The sequence below is a fragment of the Drosophila busckii genome, chromosome 2L (genome assembly GCF_011750605.1).
Source record: "Drosophila busckii strain San Diego stock center, stock number 13000-0081.31 chromosome 2L, ASM1175060v1, whole genome shotgun sequence".
NCBI classification, from domain to species: Eukaryota; Metazoa; Arthropoda; class Insecta; order Diptera; family Drosophilidae; genus Drosophila; species Drosophila busckii.
The window spans coordinates 6,171,424-6,183,285 of NC_046604.1; the positions used below are offsets into that span (position 1 = coordinate 6,171,424).

Consider the following 11,862-nt stretch of genomic DNA (forward strand, 5'->3'; position numbering starts at 1 on the left):
ACAACAGCAGCAGCAATCAAACAACAATGCAACGCCCGCTCAGAGCCCAACGGGTCGCGGAAGATTGCTTAAGCAAAAATGACAACTGAGACTCTTCTATCTAGCTATCTATTTATTTATGTGTGTGTGTGTGTCTTTTGTTGTGGCTTGGAGCAGCAGTCACCTGCTCTGGCTGTTATTGGACACTGATAGATGACACACTGACAAGTTGTATAGCTCTGGAACTCTGGAGCTGCTAAACTTCGAGAGAAAAACTAATGCTGATGCAGCAGCTGCAATCGACGAAAACCAATCAGTTGTTACGTATATAAAAAAAAGAAATATCTAACACAATTTTCATGCTCGCCAGACCTTAAGTGAGGTAGAGCAATCAAATCTTTAAGTGAAATTTATATGGGCAGCAAAAAATTTATTCGTCTGCAGAACTTACTGCAGAGTAAGCGAATTAAGCTTTATTTAATTTATTTATATACAATTTTATATTTATTTTGAAGTTAGTTACATGTTTATAGCCAATTCAACTATTAAATAGTTGTAAAAAAAATTTTAGTACTTAGGCCAGTACTTTTTTAGTACTTTTCGCACATTAAATTCAAAGCTATTTAATTTATCATAATTTATGCTTGCTGTTGGCTTTTAATATAAAATTGTTTAATTTTAATATTTAATTTTCTTTTTGGCTGGTGCTTGAAAATAAACTTATTTTTGTATATATATTTAATTAATTAAGTCATACAAATATTTCTAATAAAGATAACCATAAGAATTGTTGATAATGTTTGTAAATATTTAGCTATAAACTAATATGTGAAAGTCGAATTGAATTTCATAATTAAAACAATGAGTGAAGTTTCAACTTTTTGCACTAATCTAAACTGTCTGCATTTTTTCAATCACGTTTTTGAATTCAATTGCTTGCAATTAGCCTATGAAAGTAATTTTGCACTTTAGTTTTCAAACCTTTTTTTCAAGCGCTCTAAAATGAGTTAAAAGCTTTCATATAATAATTTATTTACAGCTGCTATATTTTTATATAAAAAAAATACAGTTTGTTTGAATAAACTTGCAGCTTATTATTTTATATAATTTCAAAAATCCTTTTTGTACTAAGTTTTCCGTAAAATTTTAATAATTAACTACTGCAAGCAATTTTGCATACACTGCTATTATAGAATTATCATCAATAACATTATTTGACATTTTCATGCGTCCAATTCAAAGAAGTTGCATAACTTCAAATAAATTGACAGTTGAATTGCGTATTAAAAGGTGTTTAAATTTTATTACAGCTCTTATGAGCTCAATTGAAGTGCTGTCAGCTTAAAAATATATAAACAGCAAATGCTTTTAATGCTTTTGTGGAGAATTAAGTGCAATTAAATGATCATATGGACAAATTTGCTGCATGCAATTAAATTTTGCTTTATGCCTTACATAGAATTTGAGCCTGGACGGCAGGCAGTTGAGGCAAATGATTGATGAAATAAGTGCGTATGTGTGCGTGTACACAATTTGCCACTCAGAGGGAGATACACACACACAAGCAGACACACGCAATTTGCAGTTGTTAGTTGGAAAAAAAAAGTAGAGAAAAAACTTTTCTTTTGCCCAAAATTGAATGATAAGGTGCGAGTGACAACTAAGCGCTGAGATAGCAAAAAAGAGAGAGCGAGAGCGAGAGAGAACAGTTATAAAACAAAAAGTTTTTACCACATCAAACTTGTGCTGATTGATGTCAGTGCAAAAGTTAATTGCATATGTAGCCAGGAAATGTGTTAAGCACCCCAAGAGAGAATGTCCAGGCAAAGAAAGGACGAGACTGTTAAAAAAATTGTTGCCTTGCCGCAATTGTAAACCACAAAATTGCAATTTATGTGCGAGAACATTGAAATCTCGACACAATGAAATTGCAATTTTAAGTTGTTTAATTAAATTTTAATTATAGCTACAACTGCAGCGGACAGTAAATGGCATAAAAGGAATACAAGGCAACAATTTAATTTATACAGAGCTGTTTTTAAATGCTTACTACTTAAGTAAGAGTGCGCAAATATAATTTAATATATCAATTATGTTGTGTAGCTAGTTTTGGCCGCGTGCCCAAAGCACAAGCAGAAATTATCGCGCATACGACGTGTGAACAGACACAAGTTGCACTTTTTGGCCAAAAGCCACACAAAGCGAACAGCACAGAGCAGCACAGACAGGCGCAACAGTTATTTGCGCCCAACTAACACTACTGACACTTTTTTGTAACTTACAATTTACACAGATTGCTGCCTGTGCAGCCGAGCAGATGCTCAATTCAATTCAATTTGTTGCAATTTGAGTACAATTCATTTTCCCATTGTGTATGCCAGCAATTTTGTTTGTAACTAGCATTTCGTTTTTTTTTTTTGCATCCATTTGAAAAACATTCTTTGTGGCATGTTTATGAAAGTTACAGTTGCTATTGCAAATATTTTTTAGTTATGCTATTAGACAACAAAGAAAATTGCAGTTCATTTCGCACACAAAAATCCAGTTGGCCTAATTTTTGATGTAACAAAATATTTACTATTGCAATTTTAACTATTTTTAATAAGCAAATTTTGTATATTCTATTTGTCGACAAGTTATACAATCAATAATAGGATAATAAAAATTTTTTGCTTTGAAACAATAAATAAATTTTTGCTTACAATTATTATTGCTGATTGGCATTGAAATTTCAAATAATTTATGAGCACAAATTTAGTTTTATTTTTATTTATTTTATATTAAAAAATATAACACATATTTTTAAATTAAAACGAGTCTTAAACATTTAATAAAGTATTTTATTTTATTTGTTACTGCAAGAATATTTTTCATAAAATCTGCATACATTTTGTTTGTATTTCAAAAGAAATGTTACTAAAAAAAAATAAATCAAGAACATAAATAAATTTTTAATAATTCATGAACACATTTATTTAATTTTACTTTATGCACAATGTATACAAAAAATAATAAAAACCTTGCAACATTTTTCTTTATAACAATAAATAAGGTTCTTGATTTTAATTATTAGTTTCCTGATTGGTAAAAATATTTTCAATAGTTTCGTTTCATTTCCAATGCAAGTAAAAAGTGATGTGAATGAAACTTTTATTTCTGCGCAAATTAAATTTGTAACAATACAAAAGTATTAAAGCGTTTATCTCTTGCTCAATAAAAAGGCGCAACAATTACGACGAAAATACAAAGATTAAAAAAAAAAACCAAAATGCAAAAAAAAAAACTTAAACTGCTTGACAAAACTGTTGGAGCATCTGTAAACCGCGATAAGCGAATAATGCAATGACTAAAGTTAAACAACAAGCACAGAGCGACATACAGAGTGAAACATTTAACAAAATTTATTGCATTTTTATTTACCTTTATTAATTTTTGGTTAAGTATACATTTTTATTTTATTCGTTTTGTGGTTTTTACACACGTGCAAATGCTTTAGATATTTTATTTAATGCAATTAAAAACTGCTGTTGCATTTTGTATTTTGTTGTGAACACTTTCAGTTGAAGTTTACAGACACTTACGCATACACACGCACACGCATATACACACACACATATACGCTGGCACACACGCGCGCGGAATAGACGCCAAACAGGCAAATAATACAAGTTTGTTGTTTTTCTTGCTTTTTTTTTGATAAGAGTGGTACGCACGCTGTTTTTAATTTTCTAGCACTTTGAGTTAATTTTTATTTATTTTATTTTTGTGTGTATGCATGTATTTTAACTGTTAATTTTTGCACAAACTGTTGGGCGCTGTTGTAAACTGTTTCAGACACAGGACGCCAAAGCAAGCGCGTGCAGCTGCGGAACAATTTGCGTCCTTTCTGGTTGTACCCTAACAACTTAATGCGCTCAACACAGCAGCTTGTCAATCGCACGACCACCGACCATGGACCTGGAGCCTGAGCTGAGTACAAACGAGCAAACAAATCTAAGAAACTTCCAACACGAACGTGCACGAGATAACAGAAAACAAGCGTGAGCTTAAAAATTGAGCGACAACGATGTACGCATACACTTTGCAAGCACTAACATGTGCATGAGAGTAGTGGAAATTTAAAATTATCATATAAAACGCAGCTGCTACTTGTATTTCAGTAGCTATTTAATATATTTAAGTCGCTCATATTAATTTAAGCCTAATTATGTTCAATAAAGTCGTCGCTCTGCAGCAGCTACATATACCCTCTTTTACTTGTGTGTACGCCCAAGTGCAAAACTCACTCAAATGCGCGCGATGCTCTCAACACCCACACACAGCTGCTGCTGTTGGCTGCTGTGTATGCTGTAAGCGAGCGAGAGAGAGCGCACTCTCTTGCTCTTTGAGTGAAAGCTGCTCGGCACTGGAATGTTTACAGTTGAGCTATGCCTTTGGCAGTGTTGGTAGCTTTGCCAGTGACTTTGTCTCCTGCTGGTCAATGTCTCTATACCTGCAAAAATAATGTTTCGTGTGCATGCGTGTGTATGTGTGTGTGTGTGTGTGAGTAAGTGAGCAGCAGCTCGGCCAACTTTTATTAATGAGCGACAAGTGTGCCCAGGCTCAACATGTGCGCAAAGCTACTCTCACCCCACCGCGACTACCCCTCTCACTCTTTTAGTATTACACTATGCACAAAGTAAAAAAGTGTGTGCTGCTGTTGCTGCCAAAAATGATACAGCGCATCTCGCTGGTTAATGGCAGCCTAATATTTTAGAGCCCTTGCGACGTAGCAGCAGCTGCACCGATTGATAATGCGTAGCCATTGTGAGAGCCAACGAGCCGCAAGGGGCTACAGCACAGTGGAGCGAACGATAAAAATAAAAACGCTGGGCAGTATTATTAATAATTAATTTTGGATTGGATAATTTATTTAAAGCTGTAATTAGATTTAAGCAAGGCAAAACTTTCATCATACGCAAAGCATTTTTCAACCACTGTACCACAAAAGCTTCAAATCATAAACATGTGATTATGTTGTACAACTATAGTTGTTGTTGTAACTACAACGGATTTATTTCGTTTGAATAATGACAGCCAATAAAACTAAGTGCATTAATTTCGAAATGCCTTTTGTTGTAGTTCCGATTGTTGTTGTAGCTAAAATGCTACTTTATAATAATGAGCCTCCAAGGCAGGTTTGGGTCTATATGTATGTATGTGTAGGTCAAATCACAGCTAAATGCATTTGCGACTAATTCTAATTGCATTAATCATGTCCGCAATAAGCTAATTAATGAAAGTGAAACTTAAGCTTCGGGTCTTTGCAGCTCAACAAAACGCTCGCGTTTATATTGATCATAATAGCTGGCCACATAATTGAGACGTCCCTGATACTTTAGATTCATAATGGTCTTGACCAGCGGCGGATGCTCGTTGCCCAGCTCCAGCCAAAGTTTGCCACCAGGACGCAAATGACGACAGGCCAGCTCAAAGACCAAGCGAGCAATGCGCAAACCATCCGAGCCGCCATCCAATGCATTGAGGTTTTCATAGCTAAATTAAATATATTACAAGTTAATTTTTAAGCAACTTTTATAGCGATTTTCATTCAACTTACACCACCACCTCGGGATGCAAAAACTGAAACTCCTCAGTCTTGACATACGGCGGATTGGATATAATTAAATCGTACTGCTTATCTTGCAGCTCATCCGGCATATACTTGTCCTCCTCCATGGTATGATTAAATACTTTAAATCTATTGTCTAAGCCTAGCATTTTGGCATTTTCCCAGGCCAAAGCTGTTGCAGCTTTGCTACGCTCTATGGCTGTGGACTCTACTTGGGGCAAGGAATGTAGCATGGACAATGACATGGCGCCGGAGCCGCAGCCTACTTCCAGCATATTGACATGCTTCTCCTGCTTGTATTGCTGTATAACGAGACGCACAAACTCTTCCGTTTCGGGCCGTGGTATAAACACAGTTGGAGCAGTTTTAAGAGTAATATCCATAAAGTCCCATTCTCCTATGATATGCTGCAGTGGCATACGAGCACAGCGCGCCTCCAAGAAGCGCTCAAAGTCCGCTAGTTGCGCTGAGTTGAACTTCAACTGAGCAAAATCATCAGGTACAGTGCTCTAGAGAAACTGAACATGTTATAAAAGTTAAGTATAAGTTTTTGGGTATTTCATACGAATTTCTTTCCCAGCACATGCGACACAATGCACTTGATGTTGAACTCTGTATCCTGAACGCCAGCGTCCTTGAGTTTATTCTCCCAGCCATTGAGCGCTTGGTTAACTTCAATCAATGGACCTGAGCTTGCGGTTGTGGCAGCATTACCGCTGAGCGCTCTTATGGCATTGCGGCTGGCCAAATGCAGTGGTCTCGTCAAGTATTTAAACATTGTTTAAGTCAGCTTATTACCTAATGTATTGATTAAAAATTTTGTTGTTAGCGTGCTGGCCGAAATCGTAAAAACAGCTGACAGCAGTGTTGGCTAAACTTATCGATAACAGCCGCTACAAGTCTAGCAGCTTACAGCACTGTTAAAAGTAAAGTATTTATTTTCTTAAAAGCGTTTTTTAAATAGAACATTTATTCTTGAATTAACATTGTCAATGTTTAATAAAATAGCTTAAGTTAATTAAATTAAAAAAAAAAAAGATAATTGCACAGTTTGTTAATAAATTGCATTTACGCTTCTGGATCATCCACTTTGGGAGCCAAATAGTAACGTATATAGCCAAAATCCTCAATTGGATATTCCACCAGTAATGGCACATCGGCTGCCATGCCAATCTTTACTCGCTCCGAGAGCGGCGTAGCGCGTGTAAATGTGTTAAGATAACGTCCAGCAAAGCTTTGGGTTACAGGATCATCCACTTGCAGGCTAACATCTCCTTTGCTCGTTTCTGTCAACTTTATGTTTGCCGTTCCCATTTCGCCATTGGCAGTGAACTTGATGCTATCTTTGCTGCAGACTATTGTCACGGATTCACTAAACGTGGTCATGTCACGGCAAATACGTGCAAATTCCGTGGCAGGCATGTGTACCACACATGAATAGTCCGTATCCGGTATGCCCAGATGCTCTTGATCCAGATTCAGCAGGCGCAGCTCATAGTCTGCAAAGCGTTCTTTGTTTAACGACTCAAAGCTTAGTCCGAGCTTATCGGCCTTATCCGGAGCACTGATAGTAACTGCATCATCGCCACTGGCGCACTTCAGCACCTTGGCCAAGGATTTCAGATCCACACCCAGGGAAACATTTTTATCACAGCGATATTTCTCAAAACAATCGACTTGTAGGGAAAGCGCCACCAGTGAAACATGCGAATTGTCCATAGATTGTAACTACATATTTTGTTTGTTTACAATTTTTGTTTACAAATTAAGATTGTTGCTCTTGTTCACCTGTATGCCCGAATCGCTGCAGTCGAGCGTTGTCTGATTAAGCATATCACGTAATGCATCGACTATTTTCTTTAGCAGCAAAGTGCTGCCCAGACGTGCTTCAAACATTATTGCACCTTATCGACCTATTAGCTTTAACAATTTCACAATTGAAAATAAATATAAAGCAACGAGCAGCTGTTTAGCAAGGGCTGCAAAATACTAGATAAAAAATAATCGATAGGTAAGCAAGGTATGCAGCTTTTACTGTATAAAAAACCATTTCTGAATGTAAATTAATACCTTACAATATAGTTAAATAGTTTATTAATTAATAGTTTGCCATTGTAAGCTGTAATATTTGCTTTTACAGAGTCTGTTATGCTAACAGCACATCGTTAACATAGCTATCGATGAATCGTTTTTGACTGCAACAACAGCTGATAAGGTAGAAATCAAAAACATATTTTATCTAACATTTCAACAAGCATAAGTTTTCTCTAAAATGTTTAAACTTAAATTGCTGTATTCTTAATGTTAATAGGAATGGCAACAATAGAAGCAATTGAGCAGCAGGCAACTGCAACCAACACCAATTGGACTTTGTGGTGTCGTTTGTGTGCAAAAGATGATACAAACAATATAAATGTGTTTTTAAAAAATGAGCAGCTAAACACAGGAGAACGTGAGCCAGTCAGCGATATGGCTTTGGCAACAGCAATAGGCAAATACTTCTGGGTGACTGTAAGTACGCAAAGCTAAAATGGAATTTGTTTAAATATTTATGCATTCTAGATAACGCGTGGCGAGGAGTTGCCGCAAATGATCTGCAGCGAATGCTTGACGTTAGTTACAACGCTGGTGAATTTCTCGGAGCGCATAACACGCGTGCAGAAATTATATTGCTTGCTGCAAAGCATGCCCAAGGAAGCTATCAATATGCAGGAGATGCGTGCGCGCTTTGGACTGCTGGAGGAAACGCAGCCCGAAACGCTAACTGAGGTGCATTATGTAGAAGAGAAACCTAAGCTGCAGGAGCTGGAGGAAGCACCACTAGATCTGGAAAATCCGCTAGAAAAGCTGCTGGAAAGCTTGGCGGATGAGGAAGTGCTGGAGGAGAAGGAAGAAGAAGAAGAGGATGAAGCAGAGCGGGACCAAGAACAGATATTTGAGGACAACCACAGTGTGCAGACGACTGATGAAGGCAGCGAGCCGGAACAGCAACAGGAGTGCAAATCCACTGAGAATAGCCATCAATGCGAGCAATGTTCAGAGTCCTTTGCTCGGCTCAGTTCCTTGCAGCGTCATGTACGTCAGGAGCACAAATCAAAGCCCCAGAGCAGCAAGCTGCATTCCTGCGATCAATGTGACAAACAGTTTCGCCTGCGCTCCAATCTGCAGCGCCACTTGCAACAACATCTGCCTATGCCCAAACGCAAGTTATATCCATGCACCAGTTGTGACAAGCAGTTCACCACACTCGCCTCCGCGCAGTCCCATGCCCAATATATACATCAGGAAGAACGTCCACGTCCTGTGATGTGTGAGCAGTGCGGCATAGCCGTGCATTCCTTAAGTGCCCTCAAGGAGCATCTGCTCTGCCATACGGATGACACTCCGTTTGAGTGCGATGTATGCCAGAAGCGTTTCAAGAGCTCCAACCGACTGAAACACCACAAGGAGACACATGATCCGCGTAAATATATTTGTCCGGAGTGCGGCAAGGAGCTGAATTCTAGACCCACGCTGAATCGTCATCGTTTGGTGCACACGGATCAAATGCAACACAAGTGCGACTATTGTGGGCGTGAGTTTAAGCGTGCCAAGGCGCTTAAGAATCATCTCATTTTACATACTGGGCTGAAGCCCTACTCCTGTGATTTCTGTGAGCGCACCTTTGCCAATGGCTCCAATTGCCGCACGCATAAGAAGAAAGCGCATGCTGCTGAGCTCGCGGCGCAGGAAGCCGCCGGTGGCGGCAAGACTTATAATCGTAACATACCCAAGTTGGAGGCGCTTAAAGCATTGTTTGTATATCACACATATAAATGGTTGAGCATATATTAATCATTTTCTTTCTCTTTAAACAGCACCAAAAACAAGGATAATTTATCGCCCGTAGCCACCAAGCAAAGCGGTTGCTTTGCTTTTGGCAAAAAGCCCAAGCCAACTACCAAGCCCATCTCTACGCCCACCGCACCAAGCATACCCACGATAGACAACTTTTACAATCATATTTAGAAAGAATCCACGGAGGCGCCCAAGTCTGAACATAACAGCAGCTCTACAGCGGATTAACAGCGCCTCAACAGCAGCAGTCTTGTGTTAACAGCGCGCAAATATTTTCTTATTCGGCGCGTATTTTTAAATCCTTTCTCTGTTGCGCATGCTTTGTTTGCATTTAGCTGGCCACCCTCTATAAGCTTGTCCAAATATCCTTTATGAAGGAATTTAGTTCAGTTGACAGCGTGCGCTCCCTCGTGTCTGCTCCATTTGCAGTTGTATTTTTAAATTGATTTAAAATTCCTATGTTAAGCGTGTAAATTATTTAAACAAAAAACGCTACATGTGCACAATAGTATCGCATTGGTGTGTTTGGCTCGCCTAGAGCAAAAGGGCGTGAATAAAATCGAATAACTCTAAACAATATAAAGTAATTCTAAGTGTATATGAGCAGAAAATCAAAAAGAAAAAAATCGATTTCTTGCCAATGACAACAAAGTGCATTAAACAGCATAATTAACACAAGTGAAGCGCATGCAATCAAAACGGTGCACAATAAATAAATTGAGTTGCACCATTAAGTCTGTAAAATAAATCAAAACACAAAAGTTACTTTTAAATAAATCAAATCGCACATCAAATAAGAGCAGCAACGTCAAACAAAACGCCGCATATATTGTAAGTAAATATATTTTGATTAAAGAGTAATAAATCAATTGACCAATAGCTTATATGTATACAGTAAGCGATTGTTTATAAGAAACGCAAGCGTAAATTTGTTTAAACAATTGGCAGTTGAGCTAACAGCGCTGGGTTTCCGCTTAACAGTGCCGTTTGAGTAAATATGCAAATTTAACAGGTTGGCCATAACAGCACGCTGTTAAATTCACAGTGCACATTAGTAATTGAAAACAACAACAAATCGTGTTGTTAGTGTTTTGTTTTATATATTTAAATGTTGTTAAAGCATTATCGGTACGTCGCGGCTTAACTATGAACTAAACAACTAACGATAAATCAAATTTTAGTGATCCGCGGCCGGAAATTGAGTAAAAAACATACGACAACAGCGCACGGGCCGAGAACGCTGTTGAAACACAACTTTGTGCGAATTTATTAACAAGAAATAAGCTTATAACTTAGAATTTAACAAAATAAGAGTGCAATGTGTTAGTGTTGTTGTGTTTAATTAGTGCATTTGTTTGTAGTAAGCAAAAACGACGCTTTTAAAGTCGCTGCTGCCGCAGTCGGCATTTTTTACTTGTATTTTACGCACGTACGAGCATGCTGCTTGTTTATGTGTGTGTGTGAACGTATGTGAGTGTGTGTGCAATTCAAAATAAAAATCGATGCTGCTAAAGTAAGTTTTGCGACTCTAATTATGCATTTAAACAATTATAAAATGTTGGTATGTGCGGTCAGCGTCGACGCCAGCAGGCAAATTAAACATGTGTGTGGCCGCCGCTGTCAAGTTATTGTTGTTGCTGCTACTGCTGCTCTGCTGTTGTTGTAGAACGGGTCCAGCGCTAGCGCGGCGTAGGCGGGCCTGAACGCAGCCAGTTTAAGTTTTGACAACTACAAAAAGCAACAACAACAAAGATAACAAAGTCGAGCGCGCGCGCCAGTCGAAAGTTGAAGCAACAGTGCATTCTAATTGGACTTTGTGTGCAACACTTTCCGTTGTACGCCACTCCCCGTGCCCCCCCGCTCTATGTTCTGTTGTTTTCATAAAATAACCACAATAACTAAGAAACAAGCGCTGCTAACAAAAGTTCTTGTGCCCCTCAAACTTTAACCCTACGCCCAAACTGCGCTGCTGCTTCTTCTTCTTCTTCTTCTTCTTCTGCTGTGTGTTCAGTCAGAGGGCTGGCGGGATAACAGGCTAAAAGAAAGCCGCGAACCGCATTATCCTTTTGGCTTGACCTAAATTGCAACTGGCCTCAGCAGCAGTAACTATTTGTTTTCAACGCCCTATCCCAAAGGTATTTGGATTTAGTCAGCTATTACGAAAGTTATAAAAGCCACTGTGGCAACCTATAATAACGGAATTTAATGCAATAAAGTAAATAAATATAGGTACTAAATATTTTGGGAATTAGCTTTGTCATTGGCTGGCTAAAAATCAAAACTAAATAATTCGATCGTATTGAATGACTAATAAATAGTAAAGTAAGTTAATATTATTAAAATTAATGCATTTATATATAAATTATATACATATGTATGTACTGCGAATTTGTTTTGTAATCAAAAAACAGCAGATACGATCAAACTAATTGAGT

General features: G+C 37.9%; 4 protein-coding genes across 4 annotated transcripts in view; 1 reads left to right on the plus strand and 3 right to left on the minus strand.

Moving 5' to 3' along the window:
- The window catches only part of LOC108597130 (neuronal acetylcholine receptor subunit alpha-7), a 97,489-nt gene extending 93,777 nt beyond the window's left edge, over nucleotides 1–3,712 (minus strand). Inside the window, exon 1 of the mRNA XM_033294903.1 lies at nucleotides 3,561–3,712. The gene's annotated coding sequence lies outside the window, so the exon portion shown is untranslated. The remainder of the gene's footprint in view (nucleotides 1–3,560) is intronic.
- Nucleotides 3,713–4,884: 1,172 nt separating this feature from the next.
- Nucleotides 4,885–6,447, minus strand: LOC108600420 (MTRF1L release factor glutamine methyltransferase). The gene is made up of 3 exons (XM_017987985.2): nucleotides 6,156–6,447; nucleotides 5,579–6,099; nucleotides 4,885–5,514 (listed from the first exon to the last, which is right to left on the minus strand). The coding sequence occupies exons 1-3, from the start codon at nucleotides 6,366–6,368 to the stop codon at nucleotides 5,268–5,270; spliced, it is 981 nt and encodes a 326-aa protein (XP_017843474.1). The 5' UTR covers nucleotides 6,369–6,447; the 3' UTR covers nucleotides 4,885–5,267.
- A 191-nt stretch (nucleotides 6,448–6,638) lies between these two features.
- On the minus strand, nucleotides 6,639–7,559 carry LOC108603066 (proliferating cell nuclear antigen). Its single transcript, XM_017991515.2, has 2 exons — nucleotides 7,379–7,559; nucleotides 6,639–7,318 (listed from the first exon to the last, which is right to left on the minus strand). Exons 1-2 carry the CDS (start codon nucleotides 7,484–7,486, stop codon nucleotides 6,659–6,661), a joined length of 768 nt encoding a protein of 255 aa, XP_017847004.2. The 5' UTR covers nucleotides 7,487–7,559; the 3' UTR covers nucleotides 6,639–6,658.
- A 288-nt stretch (nucleotides 7,560–7,847) lies between these two features.
- On the plus strand, nucleotides 7,848–10,208 carry LOC108598852 (zinc finger protein 254). The gene is made up of 3 exons (XM_017985613.2): nucleotides 7,848–8,101; nucleotides 8,153–9,384; nucleotides 9,448–10,208. Exons 1-3 carry the CDS (start codon nucleotides 7,892–7,894, stop codon nucleotides 9,596–9,598), a joined length of 1,593 nt encoding a protein of 530 aa, XP_017841102.2. The 5' UTR covers nucleotides 7,848–7,891; the 3' UTR covers nucleotides 9,599–10,208.
- Nucleotides 10,209–11,862: the final 1,654 nt, after the last annotated feature.

Excerpts from the sequence above, each read along its gene's own strand:
- LOC108598852 (XM_017985613.2), top strand. The coding sequence starts at position 7,892 with ATGTTAATAGGAATGGCAACAATAGAAGCAATTGAGCAGCAGGCAACT. Across the intron at positions 8,102-8,152 it reads GCAAATACTTCTGGGTGACT|ATAACGCGTGGCGAGGAGTT; the intron begins GTAAGTACGCAA and ends TATGCATTCTAG. Across the intron at positions 9,385-9,447 it reads TTGGAGGCGCTTAAAGCATT|CACCAAAAACAAGGATAATT; the intron begins GTTTGTATATCA and ends CTCTTTAAACAG.
- LOC108600420 (XM_017987985.2), bottom strand. The coding sequence starts at position 6,368 with ATGTTTAAATACTTGACGAGACCACTGCATTTGGCCAGCCGCAATGCC. Across the intron at positions 6,100-6,155 it reads ATGTGCTGGGAAAGAAATTC|AGCACTGTACCTGATGATTT; the intron begins GTATGAAATACC and ends CAGTTTCTCTAG. Across the intron at positions 5,515-5,578 it reads TTGCATCCCGAGGTGGTGGT|CTATGAAAACCTCAATGCAT; the intron begins GTAAGTTGAATG and ends TATTTAATTTAG.
- LOC108603066 (XM_017991515.2), bottom strand. The coding sequence starts at position 7,486 with ATGTTTGAAGCACGTCTGGGCAGCACTTTGCTGCTAAAGAAAATAGTC. Across the intron at positions 7,319-7,378 it reads GCAGCGATTCGGGCATACAG|TTACAATCTATGGACAATTC; the intron begins GTGAACAAGAGC and ends CAAAATATGTAG.